Source organism: Wyeomyia smithii, chromosome 2 (genome assembly GCF_029784165.1).
Source record: "Wyeomyia smithii strain HCP4-BCI-WySm-NY-G18 chromosome 2, ASM2978416v1, whole genome shotgun sequence".
Taxonomy (NCBI): Eukaryota; Metazoa; Arthropoda; class Insecta; order Diptera; family Culicidae; genus Wyeomyia; species Wyeomyia smithii.
Window position 1 is genome coordinate 55,202,743 of NC_073695.1, and position 22,333 is coordinate 55,225,075.

The window sequence follows — 22,333 nt, forward strand, 5'->3', positions numbered from 1 at the left end:
TTTCCGAAACAAAATGGCATTCCATATTTGGCGGGTCAATGAATCATCTTAATATCTGATATTCAAGGTGTGATGGCACACTGGTGTTTATGTGGTTGGTTTATTGCACACTTTTTACCACTGTGGCAAAGTACCAAACGGCACGAGCGGCGATGATATCAGTTCGCTTGCAAGCAAACTTACTAACGTACGGACATCCAGTAAGTATGACATTTTGTTGGAAACATTCTGAGTACCAGTTGCTTTTTTGCATAAAGCTGGGATTTTAGTGATATCGGTAAACACTGTTGAGTATTAAACAGTTACTCACTAGTGAAGGGAACTAAATGGTACAAGTGATGATTATTTTTAATTACGCGTCAGCAGCATTCTATCAAAAAAGGCTTGTTTCTTGAGAAAATAACAGTACCACAAAGTGCAGTGTTTGATAAGAAGTGATAACATACGTACACATTAATGAACGTCATTCGAAACTTCGAAACGCACACGTAAGTATTTGACGAAAAACGAAACGACGGTGTGTTTGACGGCGTAGTGTATACGTAATTTCAAACAAATTACGGTTAATATAATTACTCGTCTGATGATAATGGCTCTTTATGCTTTTTCGACCAAGTTTTTTGGAACGTTTCGTCCACTAGGTATAGTGTCATTCAGCTTGCAGCACCCTCGAGCCTAGCTGTCGCGCGCGCTGTTTCGCACCAGGCAACAGCAAGGTTGTCGATGCAACGACAATCTTTACTGGCAGCTAAATTACTCACCGGGTGACGGAATTCGCAAACAAATGTGTTATGTCAAGCCGGTTGGTACGCAGCGTCAATGAATTCTACCTAGGTCGTGATCGAATCCAAGGAGGATGGTGTCACGTGCCAGCCTGCCGCAACAAATTGACAATTCGGAATCGCCAGTGCCAGTGGCGGTAATTTGCATATTCTATCGCTCATCGTTAGTCAACGTTGACGTGATTTTTTTGAAACCTTTCCACTTCTAGAAATGTTGAGAATAATCAATATGCTGCAAGTCTGGCGGGCTGCAAGACTGCGGAACTAGTAATATTTATCTTTTAATAAAATGAACTTACACTATTGGGAAATATTTTACATGACACATGACTCTAGGAAAAAAATAGATTCCATAAATTTAGTTCGCCAGACTATTACAAAAGTTACTACATTTGGATATACATTGATGTGTTGAAAGTCACTGGAAATATTGATGTCATATTGATTCAGAAATTGACTCAATCGGGAATTCTGGGCTGCGTTTTAATAATTCTCAATTAGCATCGACTTATTAAGAGAATCAGATAAGCGAATTAAATTTCCGTTAGCACTTATTAAGTTCTACTTTTCTGTTAGAATAATGTGAACAACTCAAGAGTCACTTACTACTAGGCATCCAAACATTTCCTTCACAAGGAAATGAAATTCATTAGAACGTTCCACGTTCCAATTTTTACATTATGTCAAAACTGCTGTAATATTCGCTCAACAGTCATGAATTACGACTAGTTTGGTTGCAATTTATGCCTATCCAGCATTCATTGTATAACTATGAATATAATAAACACCTTCCTAGTTCTAACGTAATCAAACTGTACACGCAAAACTTTTCCTTATTACTTTAGAAGCAATAGCGCAAAATTGCCTTTTGGGTAACAAACCTATTACTTAAAAGGCAATAAAATTCTTCCCTAGTCGAGTAACAACACATACTATCATATATTTAGCACGTGTTACGGGAGAACGACTATCTAATAATGGTCGTTTCAACCACATGCAAATTTTTTTCTATCGCAAAATGCTCCCTTTCCATCTCAAGTAAAAAAAAACCACACACCGTCGCATATGTTGCACATGTTAGGCCTCTGCCAGGCTGAATGCCAACGCGAGCGATCGGGCGAGATTCTTGCCGTCGGTAAATAAACAGCCGTAAGTAAAACTGTTCATTAACCTTCGGCAGAAATCTCGCCCCATCGCTCGTGTTGGCGTTCAGCCTGGCAGAGGCCTTTCAAGTTTCTTCTATCTCCAATTTATCCGGTGTGCGTGTATTAGTTCGCTCGTTGTATGCATACGGAGTAGCGAAAAAATATGACAAGAGCTGCCAAGCAGCATTTTCCCCGTCATAGATCGAGCAAACGTTGATGATTTTAAAGACTTGAAATGCGCCTTAAAATGACATCACGACCTGTAAACTGCGTTAGAGAAAAACAAAAACATTCGCTTTCTTGCAAGCTATCTACAGCACATAATCGTTGGTTCATGGAAACTTATTTGGACCTGTTTGAAAATTCAAAACTTGTGCCCATCCAGAACAATATTCGCAACTTCGGCAACTCTGGTCAGACAGTATTACATATTTCCATTTCAAGTAAACACTGGGGGACGAAACGAAAGTGTTTCTAATTAGACAATTGAGGTTGACGGTATAGATTCTGATTATGAATGGATGAAAGGGACAAACATAAACCAGATCTTTGCATCAATACAAATGTAGCGAGTGAAGTCTTGCTAACACATGCAGTGCGGTGCTTGGCTGTATGTTCTCCTGCAGAAACACATACAAGCGTGTGGCCGTCATAATTTTTGTTACTCTTTAGTTGTTACTAATTGTGTATAATGCGCAGTCATAAGACACAATTAGTAATTAAAAATTGCCCTAAAGTAATAAAATGTTCCCCGTTTGCGTTGGGTGTAGTAAAAATAAACTGCTCTACCGTTTGATGTGCACATCAGCAACTTGGATATTTCAATCAACGGCATATGCAGTGAAATTGACGTCAGCAACAATGAAGGACAGTGATTTTTGCTTGGTTAGAAAATGAGTGAAAATCGAACATTTTGTTAGTTGTTGAATATGATGAATTGTTATATAAAAGATATTTGTGTACTATGCGCTACAATAAATAAGATTGCATAGTTTTGAGTACAATGGAACTTTAATGATATAAATCAAATATTGTTATCTAGCTATTGGTTCAGTTTAGCCAAACATCCATACGGAACGGCGCATTGTTCCACAAACTGCTCTTCCAGTAAGGGTAAAGCAATAATTATCATATAGGAGTCGATATAGTGATAAAAGTTATATTTAACATATAAAGGAATGTTTGAGTCCTTATTCCTGCTGCTGGAGCCAATATGACTTTACATCAAGCAGCGTTGGGTTGTATGAATTGGATACCACATGGGGTTATTGGGTCTTACTAACTCCAAGATAAAGTAGATTTCGAGTTATTTATTGATTCGTTTGATTGACTTACATAGTTGTAAGTTTGAGGTAAAAAAATAGTAGGAGGGTGGTAACCAAGACACGACCGCATAGTTGACGTAGGACTACAATAATTTTATAATTTTATTTTGAAGCTATGTTTGATTTGAGCTCGTTTTACTTTTGTAGTTTGCTTGATTTATTTTAACCAACTTAAGCTCAACATCTTCCAAAAGGAAGGTGTTTTGGTTCCGGTGGTAATATCAAGTATCTAGGTCGTCAGCCCTAATTCATCAAGCGACACCTCAAACGACTTGGAACTAAAACTAGTTCATTGGTGGCCATTTCTACTGTTAAGGTCGTCTTTGACCATTTAAAAAGTCAAAAAAGTCATGAAAAAAACCGTTCATTATTGGCATGGTTCGATTTTGGCAACAGAAAAAATTCTGAGGTGTTGCCAGAATCGAACGGGGTCTGTATTTTGATTATTTCTTTGCAGCACTCTATCTTAGAAGAGAAAATATTCTCTTTAACATTCACAATGGTCCAGAAACTAAATTTAGGAGAAAATTTGGGTCTACAGCTCTATAACAATGTTTTAGAAAAAAACTTTTTTTTACAAAGTTACTTAAAATTATTGGAGCTATAAAATTGTAAAACAAGGTTTTCTATCTACAAAAATAAAAAAGTTAGATACTTGATTTTCCCCTAAATTTGGTTTCTGGACCATTGATGAATACCTTTCATTCTAATACAGCGAATTTTCTTTAATGCGCGAAAAGGCAACCTTCTATAAAATATTTAATTGAGTACGATTTAGTAGAAATTAAACTTCATCCTATATCTATTTGTCTTGTTGAAGTTGGCTCACTCACCGATCACAAAGCGGCAAAGATGTCACATAAGTTTTTTTCCTGTAATTACAAGCTCGTGGAAAAAATATCGATAACGAATTACAGTTTTAGTAGAAAATGTATATTCACAGAAAATTTGAAATTGACATAGAATTTTATGAACATGTTAACATTCAATTCAGGTCAATTTAAACATTTCATCAGTATACAGAATCAATCAGAAAAAAATTTGATCAGTTTCAAGATACCAAAGAACAACGAAGATACCATATTTGAAAGTTATATGTCCGTTATCTGCGAAAATAAACTGGGCTAGAGTGATGCACAACATTAGCCTCAGCAATTAATGTTTGCATAGCGTTGTTCAATTACAAGTAAGGTTATGGAAAGTAAAATTTTCTTGCAAATGCTAATTCAAAAAAATTTCAATTGAAAAATACAAACACTAACGTCGGAACTCTAATATCAAGATGAAATGAATTTGGTTTTTCTCTAAACCGCCACCGCGTGATGCAACTAGTATTGTCATATTGGACTAAATTCATTTAGCTAGTAAAATATAATCATCAGTACAGCTCGTTTAACTACCTATTCAAAGATCTGTACGGAGCATTTTGGTTTTCTATTGTCTTTTAAATACCTTATATTTAGTTATTTGAATAAATCTAAAGTAGAGTTCAAAAATAAACAACGCATTTTGTTGTCCCCGGCGGCGCAGCCTATTTTGCGACATCCGAAAAATCATATTGAATTCTGATATTTGCTGCTATACGAAACAAGAAGAAGAAGAAGACAATTCAAACGGCAATTCGATTGTGTTCCACGCCCCACTGTGCGTCAACAGTGGCAATGTAGTTTTCACTTGGCTTGACTGCACAAAAATGAATATCAAGTTTTCCTGCACTGATAGACGACGAGTAACCAGCGCTCTGTTCATACATTACTTGGTGCAGTACTGTTGCCTGTGCCATCATATTCTCCTTCAAGACATCAGTTTTATTAACATTAACATATTTGTTAACAGCAGAACGTAAAACTGTCTGGTAGTGGAGGTGGTTACGAACTTTCCGAAAAAGCTTTACCTTCGAGACATCAATTTAGTCTAGGCTGATGGAAGCTAACATTAGTTGACCTATTGGGACGGGGAGACTCTGTAAAATTTTTTTTTGCCACTGCTATACAGGATATCACTGCAGGCAGTTGGTGTTTATTCATGAAGTCTGTGCTAGGCGTGCTCGCATATGATTGGTACATTGTTGGTGAGAATTCGACCTTGAAACTTTTATTCAATTTTCACTGTTTAACAATGAAGTGATAATGAATATTGAAGAATCACAAAATTGTCCATCATTTTATCAATCCAACGACATATCGATTATTGTGGTCCATCATGTGGTTACATCAGTATAACCGTTTGAAATCTTTCATTCCGTCGTTACATCTTGGTTTTAGTTTTCGCGGAATGTATCTTGGTATAGTGCGGTTAGACGTAGTCCTACGTCAAAAAGATGAGAGTTGAGACTCCTATGAATTAAAATATAACTTATCATTTCACCTCAACGGGTCAGATTTTATCCCAATGTCGTCGAGAGGAATAACTATCTTACTGGTATCACGATAACATTGACAAACATGCAATATATTTAAGATTGGCCTCAATTATCATTGCATGCGGAGATGAAAGACTTCACTGGTTTATTTATAATATGCTCCAACGTATATCTAAAGCTGACTAAGTGCATTCAAAACAAACCCACTGCACAACAACACGAACACTGGCAAAACCCTTTGGGGTTGTGAATATCGATCCAACATATCTTGTCATTTTGATAAGCTCGCCTCTAATGGCACCGCAAGCAACAGAGTAGGCAACGAGTTTTATCATTCCATCATCGATCGCATCGGGTTGCTGAGATCACCGAACCGATGTGATTTAGTGAGTAAGCGAACAACAAACAAACGAGCAACCAACCAGGAACGTCATAGATAGGTATATGAGTGTTCGCTCCAGCAGTGTCGTTGTCAATCAAGGAACGTGTTTGAGTTACGGCTGATAAAGACTTGCGGGCTGTTTATTTCACCTGTCAGAAGCGATGCGAGAGCAGAACAACGTTTCTCCGCTTCCGATTGATGATAGGGATGCTCGAAATGAGTGAAGTCGTGGAATGACGTAGTTTCAGTGTTTTGTGAGACGTTTAGTTAAGACAGTTCCAAGTATCCACAAGGTCCCACAGGTCAAGTGTAATTACTTTATTTGCTTGAGAATGTAGTTGTCTGGCCCTTTGAAGGAAGTTGTAGCATTCCATATTTTGCAGCATTTTCATTAAATCGCAATACTGATTTTGATTGTTAACAATAACCGCGACTCGAATTTTTTATGTGAATGTTTCATGTTTCGTGGTATACACTAGAAATGAACAAATCCGAGTGTTGCTATCAGACTCCTCCCTCATTAACCTCATTCAAAAATAAGTTCGTCTCCGTATGTCAGGGGTTGACTAGGAAAACGGATTAATGGATTTGAATGACTCCCTGTGCCTTCAGTTTCATTATCCTGTCTCTGGTTTATATGCCATAAAAATATGGAAATTAACTTACAAAGTTAATCAGATTACTATGATATTGGGATACAAGCAATAGACAACAAATTTAATTTGAAGTAGCTTCGTTGCCATACCTGCTGCCAGGTTACCGAGAAAGTGGTTTGGAAGAAAGTTTTTAAAACGATTAGTAAAAAAAACTATTTCCTACCCTATTTATGGTCAATTTCTGCGGTCAAGGAACCAGTATCGGCATGTTCCACAGGCAGTTCTTGCTAACGGTTGGTTCAAAGACCAAAGAATGCTGTTGAGTCCAACTTAAATTTATTGTTTGGGGTAAAACGAGACCGAATCCAAGTAAGGCAGGACCTATGGATATTTCTCATGGATACCGCATGAAATATCGTAAATTATTAATTTGACGTTTCATCTTATCCATTCTCTTTTTTCTCCTTTGACCTCTTTTCAGAGGAATAATGATGTCTATTGCAAGAATAAACTCAAGGACATGACTTGTTCACTCATACAGGATCCTCTTGTGTTTCCTTTCAATCACAAACCCCGAGATTGCAAGAGTGTACACTGAAATGGCGAAAATCTTAAAAACTGATGAATTTAACGCAAATGCCCTTTCGCTTGTCAATCAGACTCTGTAACCTTGAGGCTACGAGCTCCCCTGCGCCGCCCGTGTAGGATGAACGTAATGTATAGGAGAGTTTCTATAGTCATAGGAGATTTTTGTGAAATAACACACTAGTGTAGTGTATTAATAAGTTAATCACAGACAAACAGACAAAAACCGCCCGTATTTCCGCTGGTGTTGACTAAAGCAAGCCTGCAACGTTCGAATAAGGACGAAGATTTTTCAGGATTTTTCTTCAAAGAGGCACGTCTGTTTGTCTGTGAGTTAATGAAAACCTAATTCAATAGAAGAGATCAGAATTCAACGTGAGAATTCTCTTCAGACTATTCAAAAGAGTAATTGATGGTTTCAAGAACTAAGCGAAATTAATTTATTGAGGTTGGTCAATACATTATAATGTCAAAAAAAAAACATAATACCCCCAATTATTAAATTTGAGAGACTTGAAATTTATTAGAGCTCGAAGCATAAAATAAATATAAACTTTTGTAACAAGTAGAATGGAAAACGAACGACTATTGAATTGAACGACGCTTGTTCCATAAAAGTGCCTACTGACGACTCCTTTTATTAAAATACGAATCCTAGACGACAACCGGCTCCACAGCACCGGCGTCCACTGCTTACTTAGCTTATTTCGTACTGACATACCTAATATTACATACTTACTATTGTTTATACCGCCGAAAGTCAACGGCAGGTTTAAAATCAGCTGCACCTGTGGCGCTGCATCTTCCCCTACCTAATGAGACGAAAGCATCTAAAAGAAATGTCTTTCGTACTGCTTGAGACGGAAGAAGTGTGTTCTTCATTTATCTTATTACTTACTTTACTTTACTTTTAAGGCGACGGACCGATTATCGATCCAGTGCCGAATCCAGAATACGTCGCCATGTCCCTCGTTGCTTGGGCTGCTATCCTCCAATTGCCCCTAACACCTATTTCGCGTGCATCCTCGTCGACAGCACACATCCAACGAGTGCGGACCTCTATCGGGATTCCTGCTAAATATAGCCTTCGCTTGACGCTCATCCGGCATTCTCGCTCTGTATGCCTGGTACACTTCATGGTTCATGCGTCTGCACCAAACACCATTTTCTAGTTTGCCGCCAAGGATTGAGCGCAAAGTCCTACGCTCAAAAACACCAAGAGCTCGCCGATCAGCCTCTTTCAGCGTCCATGATTCATGGCCGTAGAGAGCCACCGGAAGAATCAGTGTTTTATAGAGAGCAAGTTTAGTACGGATTTGCAGACTGCGGGACCTTAGCTGGTTACGTAGTCCGTAAAAGGCCCTGTTTGCGGCTGCTATCCGCCTCTTTATCTCACGGCTAACCTCGTTGTCACATGTCACTAATGTTCCCAGGTAAATAAATTCGTCGACTACTTCAAATGTTTCCCCATCTAGCACCACCGCAGCACCAGCCTCCAACGGACTACCACGCACTCTGCCAGCCACCATGTATTTCGTTTTGGCAGAGTTTATGACAAGCCCTAATCTCGCAGCTTCCCTCCTGAGAGGTCCGAAGGCCTCTTCCACAGCTCTAAAGTTGATACCAATGATGTCGATATCGTCCGCAAAACCGAGAAGCATGTGCGACTTCGTAATGATGGTGCCGCTTCTCTGCACACCAGCCCTCCGTATAGCACCTTCCAATGCGATGTTGAACAATAAGTTCGACAGCCCGTCACCCTGCTTCAAACCATCTAACGTCACGAACGAGTGCGATATCTCACCGGCTATCCTGACGCTTGATGTAGAACCTTCAAGGGTGGCACGTATCAGCCTAATCAGCTTTGTTGGGAAGCCATGTTCAATCATAATCTGCCATAACTCCTTTCTCTTGACTGAATCGTACGCTGCCCTGAAGTCTATGAACAGATGGTGCGTCTGCAAGTTGTATTTTCGAAATTTATCGAGGATTTGTCGCAAGGTAAACATTTGGTCCGTCGTGGAGCGTCCCCCTCGAAAACCGCATTGGTACTCGCCAACAAAGGTCTCCTGCAACGGCCTCAGTCTGTGGAACAGGATGCGGGAGAGAATTTTGTACACGGTATTGAGAAGAGTTATGCCCCGATAATTGCTACAGTCCAGGCGATGGCCTTTTTTGTAGATCGGGCATATGAGACCCTCCAACCAGTACGAGGGCAATTCTTCATCAGACCACACACTCAGCATGATCCGATGGATGCACGATACAGCTGTTCGCTCCCGACTTTGAAGAGTTCGGCGGAAATGCCGTCCTTCCCGGCTGCCTTGCAGTTTCTCAGCACTTTCACTGATTTCTTCACTTCGTCCATGGATGGTGGATCCACAGCTTGACCATCATTCTCAATAGTCATCCTACTCCTTTCGACTCCACTGTTTCCCTCACCGTTCAACAGCACACTGAAGTGTTCCTTCCAACGCCTGGCCACCTCTGTTTTATCGGTTATCAGGTTCCCCTCCCTATCGTTGCACATGACAGGGGCTGACACGTTTCGATTCCCCCGGGCCCCCACAATAGTTCACTTCTAATGACTAACGACACAAAAAACTTTAAAAAAAACTTAAATATCAACAAATCTAACTCAGTCCTTCTATAACCTTTCTTCAACTCAGATTTCTGTATGACATGTTCCTTTATTGAAAGTTTGACAACTGAAAAGGGCCTTCACATGTTACTTGGCCCCCGGGCCCCCACAAGCCTTAATCCGGGCCGCACTAAGCATTCACCACCTCGAGGACTAGTTTTATCCGGAGTCTATGTTTATAATATAGAGTCGCGCAAAGATGAAACCAAAGGAACCAAATCAGTGTCAAACGAGGGTACCAATCGAGCAATGTAAATAAACAAGGTGATAATGTTAGGAGTGGATGAAAAGTGTTGTAATTAAGCGTGATAAGAATGTGTGTTTTTCCGAAGTTTTACTACACATTTCAAATCCAACATTCAACCTGTACACTGGTTCAGTTAAATTTAACAAAGCATCACCGGTGGAACCTTTCAAAACTGTGTACCTTGTGAAGAATTTCAAAAAATTAAATTCGCTTATGCATGGTGAAAAACAAAATTGTATAGTTCTTGGCGACAAACGGCACAAAAACTGTGTTGCCGCAACGATAGATTTTCTCTTTGCGCGACTTTTACAGATAGACTCTGGTTTTATCAGTTCTCCTTCCTTGTCGTGGTCATACTAGTGCTTCACTCATGCTGATTTCGTGTCTTGATCTGATTTTGTAGATGTGGTTTTCCCTGTGACAGCAGCCCTATTTACCTCTTTGTTGTAATACTTTTTGAAAACCTAGTTCTGAGGGTTCTCACGTAGCAGTTATATTTGGCACAAAAATTTGTTCTGAATTTTGTTTTTACTAGATTGCAGCCTGCTTGAGATTCTAATAATCCTATGAAACCACGAATCGACCCTGACCCGAAGTCTACCGAAATATCACGGTTTTGTGTGTATTATACATATTCTGATTTCGATCTCTGTCAATGTATTTCCGTGTCTGTACCGTGTGTCGTCCGTGCTTGTTTGAGATTGATTGCATGCGTTCTTACGAACGCATTCACACCAACGCACCGTGCCCAGACCGGGGCAGCGCCGAGTTGTTGCCGTGCGAGAGAAAAAATATCGTTGCCCAAGATATTTTGTGTTGCCCGGAAAGTGCACGGAAGGCACTCGGGTAGATATGTGCATGTTGTAATGTTGTAATATTTCGCGCGGAGTGCGCTGCGGTATAAAAGAAAGTCGAAGACGTTCTTTCACATACACACATCAATATTTCTCAACCAGAGCACGGCGCACGCACCGTTCAAACACGAAGTAATGTGAAAGCATAAGAATCCAGGGAGAACACGGACACGGCCAGGATCCGGCCCGGAGGCAGTGGGAATAGCGCTTTAATGTGCGTTTTGAGAGAACCCATTGGATGATCGAAGCCTGAACTTTTGCGTGAAGCTGTGTAAATAAGCAGTGGAGTATAAAATATGATCTCAAATTTTCGAACCTTTTATCCCGAGCAGCGTAAGCAATAAAACAACAGATCAAATAATGGTCGCAGTGGTTCAGTCTCCCACAAGGGAAAATAACGTGAGCAAAAGTACGCGTTAAGCTGGTAATGCATTAAAATCCCAATGATCAATGAAAATCAACGGCATCAGACATCAGAATACTACCAAATTGAAGGTGAAATATAATAATTGTATTTCGCTGGGTACAAAATCGTTCGCATTCAAATAAGATGCCAACCCGAAACTTCTTTTAAGAATAAGAGAATTGGAAATCATGTTCTAGAAATATGCTTGAATCGTTACTTTTCAATTCAAAATCGAATTTCAACATATGTTTTTATAAGAGAAACACTCATCTCAAATATCTTTCATTTTTTGCATTAGCGTTAGTGACGCGTGATGTGGTGTGGATATTCAGTTTGGGGTTTGGAGAAGATTGATTCGTTTAAAATGTTCATTTCGATAAAATAACCATTCACTGAAATCTTTGCTGTGCGCTTTTTCAAATTTTTATGATATTCGGTACCTCCTCATTCAAGCGAATCGCTTGCCAGAGAACTAAATTTTTGAACGGAGACACAAGAAATAATCCCTCGGAGCTCAATCTGATCGAACCACCACTCTTTCAGAGCAAAATGAGCGGAAGTGTTGTCTTGGTGAAAGAGCATTTTTTTCTTCGGCATATGCGGCAGTTTTGCCTTATTTGAAAAAGGAAAGAACAATATCACTAAAAGCGAGGAATCAACTTGACGCAGACTATCTTTCTAAGGTTAGGAACGCGCGCCGACTCAAAATCATCGATGGCGGTGGCGGCCAGTCCATTTTACTACCTTGGGGAATTTTGTGAACCAGTGTTTCGACTAGATTGCTCGATGGGTTATTTTATCGTTATTCCACGAAGTCATTACATAAATAACAAAAGTTACTACATGTGAACGAGTATCTTTCATTGCCAATGTGAACATGTTTAGATATAGCGTCATATTCGCTTGTTATTATAGTTAGGAGCAGGTACTTATCGTTGTCCAAACACACCAAATAGATAATCGAGAAAAAAAAAATTATAGCTAGTAGAAATGCATCAATTCAGGCTGTTTTCAATGAGAGATAACAAGCACGCTGCAATAGACCGAAAATACCGGCAAACAACCACAGCCGAGATGAACAGCCCTAATACGTGCAAAGGTAGCCTTATGGGTAGGTACTCTCAACACAACCACAGCACACTGAAAAGTTCTCCAAACAAGTTAGAACACAATATTCGCTCAGCAGCCTCGTGACTTGTCGCTGACAGCCAGCTTCAGTTTAATTCCGACGTTCGATGTGAAACCTTGCTGTCTTCAATAAGCGCGCGCGCCTCAATGGACGGGTCACAAACACGTACGACGGGTGCGCCAGCCGATGTTGTCTGTGAAAATAAATGAAAGATAACAAGTCTAAGTGAGTGCTCCCCTTAAAAATAAGTGATACTATATATGAAGGAAACTAGAATTAATTTTTTTTCTCTCGAACGCCACTACCTGAGTGGTCTCAAAGTTGTTTCGTTTCCTAACTTTACAAAACACTTCCTGTACGTCACCACGTCCGTCAGCTGCTCCCGTAAAAGGAAAGGAATTTAAATATCAATTCATTGTCTACCTTGAGAGAATTGCGAAATATAAAATACAATAAGCGTTCCTTCTGCTTCGCTCCGTTGCTCGTTCACAGTTCGTAGTGAGGAAGAATTAAATTGTTTGCCCAGCCAGTGCTCGTATGTGTGCTAGAAAGAGTTCGTGTTCAGCTATCTACAAGAGGCTGTTGAAGCGTTGTATATGTGTTCATAAGCAGACCAGAGATCAACGTTTGCCGCATTTACGCATGAGAAGACAGCACGTGGATTGATTCCATCGCACAGAGATGCTACCTTATGCTTGCTAGTAAACAACAGCACATAGGGTGCAGTGAGTGATTTTAAATGTGTAAAAGCCATCGTGGAAATAAATCTCCGGTGCTCACGCGAAAGAATACGAACCGATTATGCGGATCACTTGTTTGTTTGTTAATTGCTATCAATTATTAGTAAAACATTTTAATTGTACGCTCGCTGGCGGTTGGAAGCAGCAGTGTGAGTTATGCAAATAGGATGGGCAAGCTTAACTGTGGCAGCCCGATGCAACTTGAGTTGTTCGTGCTTTTCAATCATCTCATAGAAATAATACTTCATGCCACTATTGGCCTTGAATTAGTTCACACGGATGAAGTTTTTTTTTTGTCATAACTACGAGAGAGATATGCGAACTCAACCGGTTGTTGGGACAGACGTGAGAGGAGTGTTGAATATTATTCGATCTTGCAAATGCATCACAGCACTCATCGCAGAATTAGAAAAGTGAATTTGTGAGTGAAATAACTTCCATACCTGTAATCAGCTGTGTTCGAAAAATGATTAGAAGCTAAACATTCTAGAGCTCAGATAAAATAATGACCAGATATTCTAGTCTGATTTGCGTCATTCTAAAATTCATTTTTTGCGTTCATTAAAAAAAAATGGAAATTAATTCAAATCTACTCAATGAATATAGATTTAAAAGCGTGTATCGGGGGTGGACCTTAATCTTATTGGTGAATTTGAGTGCAGAGTTCGTGTTCGCAGTACTTCTGTAATTTTGCAAGCTTGATGGTTTGTTTGGAATAACTGTTCTTATGAATGCCCCGCATAATTTCAACAATCAAAAAGAAAGCTCCTACTGTGACAAAAATTGTAAAAACAACTTTTTGTGTTTAAAGATAGAGGAATGGTTCATTTGGCAAAATTTCAGAACATATGGTCGGTGTGCGACCAGACCAAACCAAACGCCTAAAACTTTGTTTCGAATAATCGCCATTCACAGATTTTCCAATCTTTTGACAGACCATGATCGAAAATCGGCCAAGAAATAAAAAAGCAAGAAGCATTTCATTTGTGGTAAAAAAATTCGAAACCTCCCCTCCCCCCCCCCCCCCTGACCTACTCTGCTGCTATAAACAGTCTGATGATGAAAAATGGTTTATTTTCACTAGTTAGGAGCATTCCATAAGTTTCAGCTGGCTGAGTTGAGGTTATCCTTGTTTTTTAAAGCAAAAAAGCCTGAAAAGGTACCTGCCGAGTACATAACGGTTAAAATCGGAGACAACCGATCGAAACAATCTCATGCTGCTTCCGGAATTCCACAAGGTAGTCACCTCGGGCCGTTAATTTTTCTTTTATGCTTTAATGATGTCAATTGCGTTCTTAACGGTTCCAGATTATATTTGCAGACGACATGAAAATATATGCCGAAGTCAGATGCTCAGAAGATGCTCTCAATTTACAACATGAATTTGAAAATTTTGCTAAAAGGTGTGATATAAATAGGATGACTTTAACTCTGATAAATGTTCTGTGATTTCGCTGACCAGGAAAAAGCAGCCCATAATGTTCAAGTATCACTTGGGTGCAGTACCAATTAAACGAGAAGGATGCGTGAAGGATTTTGGGAGTCTGGATCAATGGTCAACTCACTTTCAAGGAGCATACATGCTACACTTGTTGCTAAAGCTTCTCGAAATTTTGGACTGATTATGAGAATGGCCAAGAGATTCAAAGACGTGTCCTGTTTAAAAAGCTTGTATTGCTCATTAGTCCGCTCGACGCTAGAATACTGTTCGGCAATGTGGTACCCTCATTACCTCAATGGTGTTAATAGAGTCGGGGCAATTCAACGAAGATCCCCACCAGTTGCCCGAATACGAACACCGCGCGCAGCTCATCGGTCTCGACTCTTTGCAAGTAAGACGTGATCTTTCACGCGCTATGGTAATTGCCGACACCCTCATGGCGCGAACTGATTGTACTGTACTTCTGGGTAATATCGACATAAACGCAAATTCCCGAATTGTTCGAAACAGCCCTTTTCTACGAGTTCCTTTTCGTCGCACAACCTACGGGGCAAACGGAGCTCTCATCGGACTATTGTAGTTTCCAACATTGGCTCTACCGGTTCGACTATCACTTCCCTTGCACTTGGATTAGGAGAAATTTTTTAAGTATATAAAGACACAATCATTAGGACTAGATAGAGCACACCTCCTGCAGTGCTACGACATCGTACCTGCGGGACTTTAATACTTCGGAGATAACTCGTGTGTTTCCTTGGAAATTGTGAGATTGGCAGCTCCACGTCCCGAGTTTTCAATCGTTAGTCCGTTTTCGTCGTGTGGGTCTGTGCCGATTTCTTCAGTTCGAAATTCTTCGTTCTTTGTTTACTACTTGTGAGTGTTTCACGGTGGCAGCTTGTAGGGTCTGCGCATTGATCCCCTGTCTTGCCAGAGGACCATCGTGCACAACACTGTTTAGAGTCCCACATTGTCACGAGAACGGTAATCGGCCGTCCCTTACCTGGAGTGCAGACGCCGTTTTGAGCCGCTCCTAACATGGAGGACCGACGCTTGGAAACTCAAAAGAGCCCTTCTTCCCTAACAACACACGACCAAGTTCGCCCTGGGGTTAGTTACCTGATCTTCCCTTGGTTGCTCTTACAGTCGTCCACATGGATACTGGAAAATTGTTTCACCTTTCAGCAGTTATGTCTTGGCGTTGTCGTCAGTTGATTTTGACGTTAAGTATACATCATATTACCAGTGTATAAATTAGTTCAATTTTTGCTCACGCGCAGCGACAATCATGTCCGATTAATTCTGCAAGAGTCAGGTATCTTGTTCTAGTCATCTTTGAATGCTGCCAACGACCAGCCAATTATTTCAACTAGATGGTTTTGGTTAATCCAAATCATCGAAAATATTTTGTTTTAGGAACCATAAATTATTCAACGGAAGTTAGAAATGTGCACATCGGTGAAAAGGAAAACTTCTACCGCAGACAGACGTTCATGCTGAGTACCAAACTTGTGTAAAGTTTTTTGTATTAGCAATTCGTAACCAGATAGCGCTACCAGTAACGCCAGCCTCGTAAACTAGCGAAAAAAATGTATTGTAGCGATAAGGTCACCAGGCGGCGCTAGTTCACAAGTGATTTATAACGCAATTCTTTTTGCAAATTTACACAGAATTATTGATCAATGTTGTGATGTTCCTTGGCTCAATCATGACCGGCGCAGTATCGTAGGTGTAAATTATATTTTTTTAAACCCCAAAGTTAGTGAAAAAGTAATATTCGCATCCATCGAGGGGGTGTACAAATTTGCACGGCGAATGGTTGAATGTTCTTTTAAAACTATCCAATTTCAAATTCGGTCAGTCTTCAACGCATTATCTTTAATTCTTGCAGCAATCGGAGGAAAAATTCATCACACGTCAAAAGATGTAGTTTTAAGATGCAGGTCGGACTCAATTATTCGGAGTATCAAAAATTTTATCACTCCGGATAATCAAAATTTCCGGATAATCGAATCACAATTAAAAAATAATTCAAATTTACGATTAACGAACATAAAATAAATATTACCTTAACTTATTTCACTTGTATGATGCAGTGGTGTAGCCAAAAATTATTTCTGAAGATGAGAGGGTAAAATTTCGAGAAGCAAAAAAAGTGGACACTGAATTCGGACACGTCCCTAACATGAAGAGAAATAAATGGTAACAAATCTGCCAGAAGGGAAAGTAAAGGTGAAATTTCGAAATAAAAATCAAAAACAAAAACAAAAATAAATAAAATTCCGGATAATCGAGTCTAAAATTCCGGATAATCGTGTCCCGGATGGAGTCCGACCTGTCATAGCTTTTTGACCAAATAGAGCTGGGAAATGACTTAATACTATCCAATAAGGTTATTTTAGGAACCCAATCGCCCAGAGGCCGAAAATGACCCAAAATGATTTCAAGTAAAAACATACAGTCTGAAGTGGTTTTACGTGAACCTTGCTCATCTGTAATTTCCGTACATTATAATTTTTTATGTCCATAAAAAGTGTTGCTATTTAATAATAAACATTATATACTTCCCTGATTTTGATTTGACATAGTCGAAACTATTGTTTAGGAATTCAATTTCAATTTTGAAATCGCCTTTGATTCTCAATTTTTTTTAATAAGAGGGGGTTGTTAGTAGTTTATTTATTTATGATAAATATTAGTAAATAATGAGTATGTGTGTTCAATCACAAATAGTGACTTCTCAACACTGTTAGAAAAATTGTAATTTTAATCGTTGGGATTTTTGCTTTCGCAATTAGGACTTATCATTCGTAGGGATTAAAACCCACTTGTCAAGAAAGGGAAGTAAACTTACTACTAATTAATAGCTATCTTATTGGCTATATAGAGAGCTTATCGTAGCAATTGAGGATTGCAACGATTTTTGTCGAAAATTGTTAATAATTTTATTTGACATAGCTTCTAATGTTTCAACACCAGAAAGTCTATGTTATTCGAGGGTACCAGATCAAAGAGGACTCTTAAAAATCATTTCCAGAATTTTATTCTGAATCCTTTGAAGCGTTTTCTTCCTTGTTAAACAACAACTTGACCAGATCGGTACAGCATAAAACATTGCTGGTCTAAAAATTTGTTTGTAAATCAAAAGTTTATTCTTTAAACATAGTTTGGAATTTCTATTAATAAGAGGATATAAACATCTCGTATATTTGATACACTTTGCTTGTATACTTCCAATGCACAGTGGTCCAATAAGGCAAAAAGTGGAACTTAATTTCATAGCGCCTTTTACCTTCATCCTAACTTAAAAGTGTCTTCGGAACAATTGTTTGTAAGAATGACCCGCATAATCGCAAATTGTCAAAAAGTATTATAGTTTACTATACTAAAAATAAAAAAATTAATTTTTTTGTGTTAAAAGATAGAAGAATAGTTTGTTCAGCAAAGTTGTAGTAGATTCAAAATTATGAAACTTTGTTGAACAAATGAAAATCCTATCTTCTTTCGGTACAAAGTCATAAAGTATATTACATGGAACTTACTTAAAAGTTAGTTTTTTGTACTTTACTTTTGTTGGTTGCGTTTTACACGAAATTATTGTTCGAAAGAATTGTAAGGGCACACAAAACACACATTTTTGTCAAAGGTCATATATCTCCAGGACTTTTCCTTACAAAGTTATATCATATTTTAGCTAACTTTTTCGATAACTTCAAGAACGTATTGGTTAAAAAGGGGCAAGTGGAATACTAACTTTTTTGTGTTAAGAGATAGTGGAATGGTTAATTTGGCAAAGTTTTAGAACGTGCAAAAATATGAATTTTTGCTGAACAAACAAAATTCCTATCTTCATTGGGTACAGAGTTACGGAGTATTTTCTGTGAAAATTACTTAAAAGTTAATTTTTTGCACTTAACTTCTGTTAGCTACATTGTACAAGAAAACGTTGCTCTAAAGAAGCATTTGGGCATACAAAACACACGTTTTTGTCGAAGACCACACATCTCCAGGACTTTTCCTTACAAAGTTATAGCATGTTTAAGCTTATTTTTTCGATTACTACCACAATACTTTCATAACATGCACGAGTACTTGTCGCGAACTTACAGCAAACAATTTAATATGCCGTAAATATTTCATTTCAGATAATCCCATCAAGAAAAGATGAATCATCTCTGACCCATGCGCAACACGGTGAGATCAGCAATCATTCTAAAACACCTGTACGTAGTCCCACCAAAGGCGATTTATTCAAATCACAATGAACAAAGTTAAGACACTGTTCCATTCCACATCGCTTGACGGTGCTGCCGCCTCGCACAAATCGAACCGGGCGAATAATAACGATCGACTCGAGCCAGTAGTAGGTTTTAAGCTAGTACTAGACCCCGGTTTGAGTACCGGCTGTGATAACGGTAATGGCGATGCAAGCGGCACCATAAACAGCAGCAACCAAACGACAGCAGCGAACGAGTCAAACGCGACCGTTCCTGAGCTACAAGTTCATTTAGTTGGTGCGCGCCACCTACCGAGCAGCTTCGGACTAAAAAACGTCGAGGGGTACATGGTTAAAATCAAGCTGTTTCCCGGCGCTGCCAAGTTTGATTCATCCATTCAGACGGCCTCGTGGCCGATGTTCGGTGAAACTTTCCATTTCCCACTGGCTGCTAGTCTCAAGTTAGTTTAAAAAATTGATTAAAAAGTGAACCCTCAAAATCACATTTGTTTTACAGATCTTCTTTTCGTGTCAAGAAAAATCAGCCAAAAGAAAAACCGGATTTAACGATCCCGGAAAAAGTATTTAACGGAAATTTTGTCGTTTTTACAGTATTTGCTCTCTTGGAGTTACCTCCTGGGGTAAGCAACTGCTTTCCTTTAAGTTTGAACCATGCAAACTAATTGATTATTTTTGATTTTTAACCAGTACACAGCAACATTCAAGCACAAAACGATGACTTTCATACGGCAGGGCAGCCAACGTTTGAAGGACAAACCGGTCATCGGTAAACTAGTCAAAGACGTTGAACCACCGGATTCGAAGAGTGCCAACTTTGATCAGAAGCAAAACCTGAAGAAGCTCACAACCAGTGAAAGCCAACGGAACATTGGATCAGTGACGTACTTCCTGGAACCGAAGGCATTCAAAGAAGTATGTAAGGGTCGCCTATTCTCCACCCAGGAGATGTGGCTTCCGATAAAAGACATCACAGTGACGCAACCGGCCGAGTCTCGAGTTACGGTATGTTTTTCAGTACTTCTAAGTTTATCATAGACTAACCAATTTCAAACTTTTAGGTATTCCAAAGCCCCAAAGGACAGGTGGAAGTAACATTGCAGCTGTCCGATTATACGGATGTCAACTTCGACCGAAAACAATCCGCGGAGGATCTATCATTCAATGTTGACGGTCCGTACTCATCTACCTCATCTGGGTGTTCTTCACCTAGTGTTTATAGTCCTATGAGTCCCACCAGTCCTACCAGTCCCGCGTCTCCTACCTGTGGTTCTCCAGTTCCAAACTCGGGCTCTTCCCGCAAGAGTCGATTCAGTTTTAAACGGATGGTGAAGAGCGTTAAGAACCGAGACAGAAATCAAAACGGGTTGTGTTTGAAAATTTCCACCGCTAAGATTCGCTGTGGAATAAAGGTCAAGGAAGAGTTCGAGGCAGTTAACGAGAAAATCTACATGAAGACGACCGTGCTTGAGCACGAGATACTATCGGCAACGTGGAAGTCAGAACCCTTCCGACCGACGCTGTCCACCCGTTGGAATCCAGATGAGTGCACCATTGTGTTGCCGCTAAGCAGCGAGCGCAGTTTGGATCACGTCTCAATCCGGGTTGCTTTGGCCGCGAAAAACAAGTTGGGTAAAAAAGTATACTTGGGGCAACTGTTTCTGGGTCCAAACGCAGCCAACACCAACTCGATCAAGCAGGACCAATGGAAAAAAATGGTGGCCTACAAGGGATCACCCATATCGGCGTGGCATAGTTTTGAGTAATTTTATTATCGTTAATTAATGTTATAATTGTCTGCTGTTTTACACACGTCGCACTGGCGAAAAGTTGTTGTATATTACTGTGTCATATAGTATTATTTAATTATCTGTTTTCAAATAATAAAACACTTAAATAATATTCTGAATTAAAAATATTCATTATTAAATATCACAATGAATTCAGTTTCAGTTTTGCCCTAAAATTTTTAATGTGCAACGAATAAAGCGATGGTACTTTGAACGTAGACTGTAAAACATAACTACACGTAAATAAGAGAAAATTCTAAAGAAGCCATTTTTTTCAGTTTTGTCATAATGCGATTAATAATTGTATTTTAATGTTTTGCATTTCTATACTGACTTAAATAATTCAACTAGATTTTTTTTCGATTTGTTGCTTTAATCACACTATTATCTAGCAATGAATCCTTGAAGCAATATGAGCAAATTTGTTTCTTCTTTTTGCGCCAAGATTCTTGAGCATCAAGATTTTCAACTAATCTAATGACAAAACGGTAACAAAGTAACTGTTATCAATTTAACCATATTCTTCTCTACCTAGTGTATTGATGATATTAGGCGGCAGTGACTCAATTTACTACTTATTTGCTATAAAGCATTTCCAGTCAATTGGCGAATCGAATTTTCGCGACTATTTTTGTTAAGGTTTCATTTTTCTTTAAACAGCTTCCTTTTCGTCTAGAATAAGTTTTTTTAAATAAATCTTCAAGAAAACGAGAAAGCGAGAAAAACGTTTATATTCAATGTGATAAAATTATGAAACTAATTTCCTACGATGTATTTCCTCAGAAATAAAAGCTTATTCGCTCTCGTTGAAACAGACAGTCCATAAAGCCCCTTTAAAGTTCGAGTTTCTTTTATTTCCTTTTAATTACCTTGTACCGATATCTGAAACTAATTAAATTATTATGCAATCAACACAAACGATCAACCGTTTGCGGTGCTTTATGGGCAGGAGTGACATCTCCATTCAATTGCTAGCAATTTGCTCTGATCCAATCAATTTCGGCCTTGATATGTTAGCTGCAGCACTATTTGCGTTGCTCACGTTGCTTTCACGCAGCGACAGACGCTCTGTCTGACTCTGAAAAACAAAGTCCCACCCATTAGTTAAACCTTTGGCTGTGGTTTAGTTCCGCTGGCTTGGTAGTCACAATTAAAACGGCCAACCTGATTCATCAATAAAACAGATTTTTGTCCAATGTCTGGGGAATTGAAAATGAAAACCGTTGTCTCGAAATGAATCGAAAGTAAAAGTACATAAAAAACAAGTTGACGCATAAGATATGCCACAAATTTCGCTGATTTCGGTGAGCTTGACAAAACGTGGTCTATGGGGTTTTGTGTAGAGAGGTGTCACCAATCTTCCTAAACCGGTCAGTTCGGGTGGTGGGGACTCCCGCATTATACAACCGATTTTCTTTCAGCTTGATGGATTCTTCCGGTAGTTGGCTACGTTGGAGAAATTGGTAAGTAACGATGTCGCTTACGGTTGGAATGGGAGGTTTATTGCTAACCGAGAGAGGCCAAAACAAAATGCAGTTTCATTATTTAAGGTCAAACTTTCGGGGTATATTTAATTGCAGCTTTATAATTTAATTAAATGCTTGCCTAGTGACGGACTTGCTGAGTTACGGCGCTAAGGTAAAAACGTTGAATTGAGTAATATAGCAAAGTTTACCG

The 22,333-nt window shown here is 39.1% G+C and overlaps 1 protein-coding gene across 3 annotated transcripts; it reads left to right on the plus strand.

The window, feature by feature from the left end:
* Positions 1 to 215: 215 nt before the first annotated feature.
* On the plus strand, positions 216 to 20,768 carry LOC129723990 (uncharacterized). Of its 3 annotated transcripts, none has more exons than XM_055678535.1 (5): positions 216 to 488; positions 18,778 to 19,309; positions 19,366 to 19,489; positions 19,557 to 19,871; positions 19,928 to 20,768. In XM_055678535.1, the coding sequence occupies exons 2-5, from the start codon at positions 18,894 to 18,896 to the stop codon at positions 20,630 to 20,632; spliced, it is 1,560 nt and encodes a 519-aa protein (XP_055534510.1). In that variant the 5' UTR covers positions 216 to 488; positions 18,778 to 18,893; the 3' UTR covers positions 20,633 to 20,768. The 3 variants fall into 3 exon arrangements, with proteins under 3 accessions (XP_055534510.1, XP_055534508.1, XP_055534511.1); XM_055678533.1 differs by lacking the exon at positions 216 to 488 and adding an exon at positions 12,523 to 12,679; XM_055678536.1 differs by lacking the exon at positions 216 to 488 and adding an exon at positions 13,082 to 13,615.
* Positions 20,769 to 22,333: the final 1,565 nt, after the last annotated feature.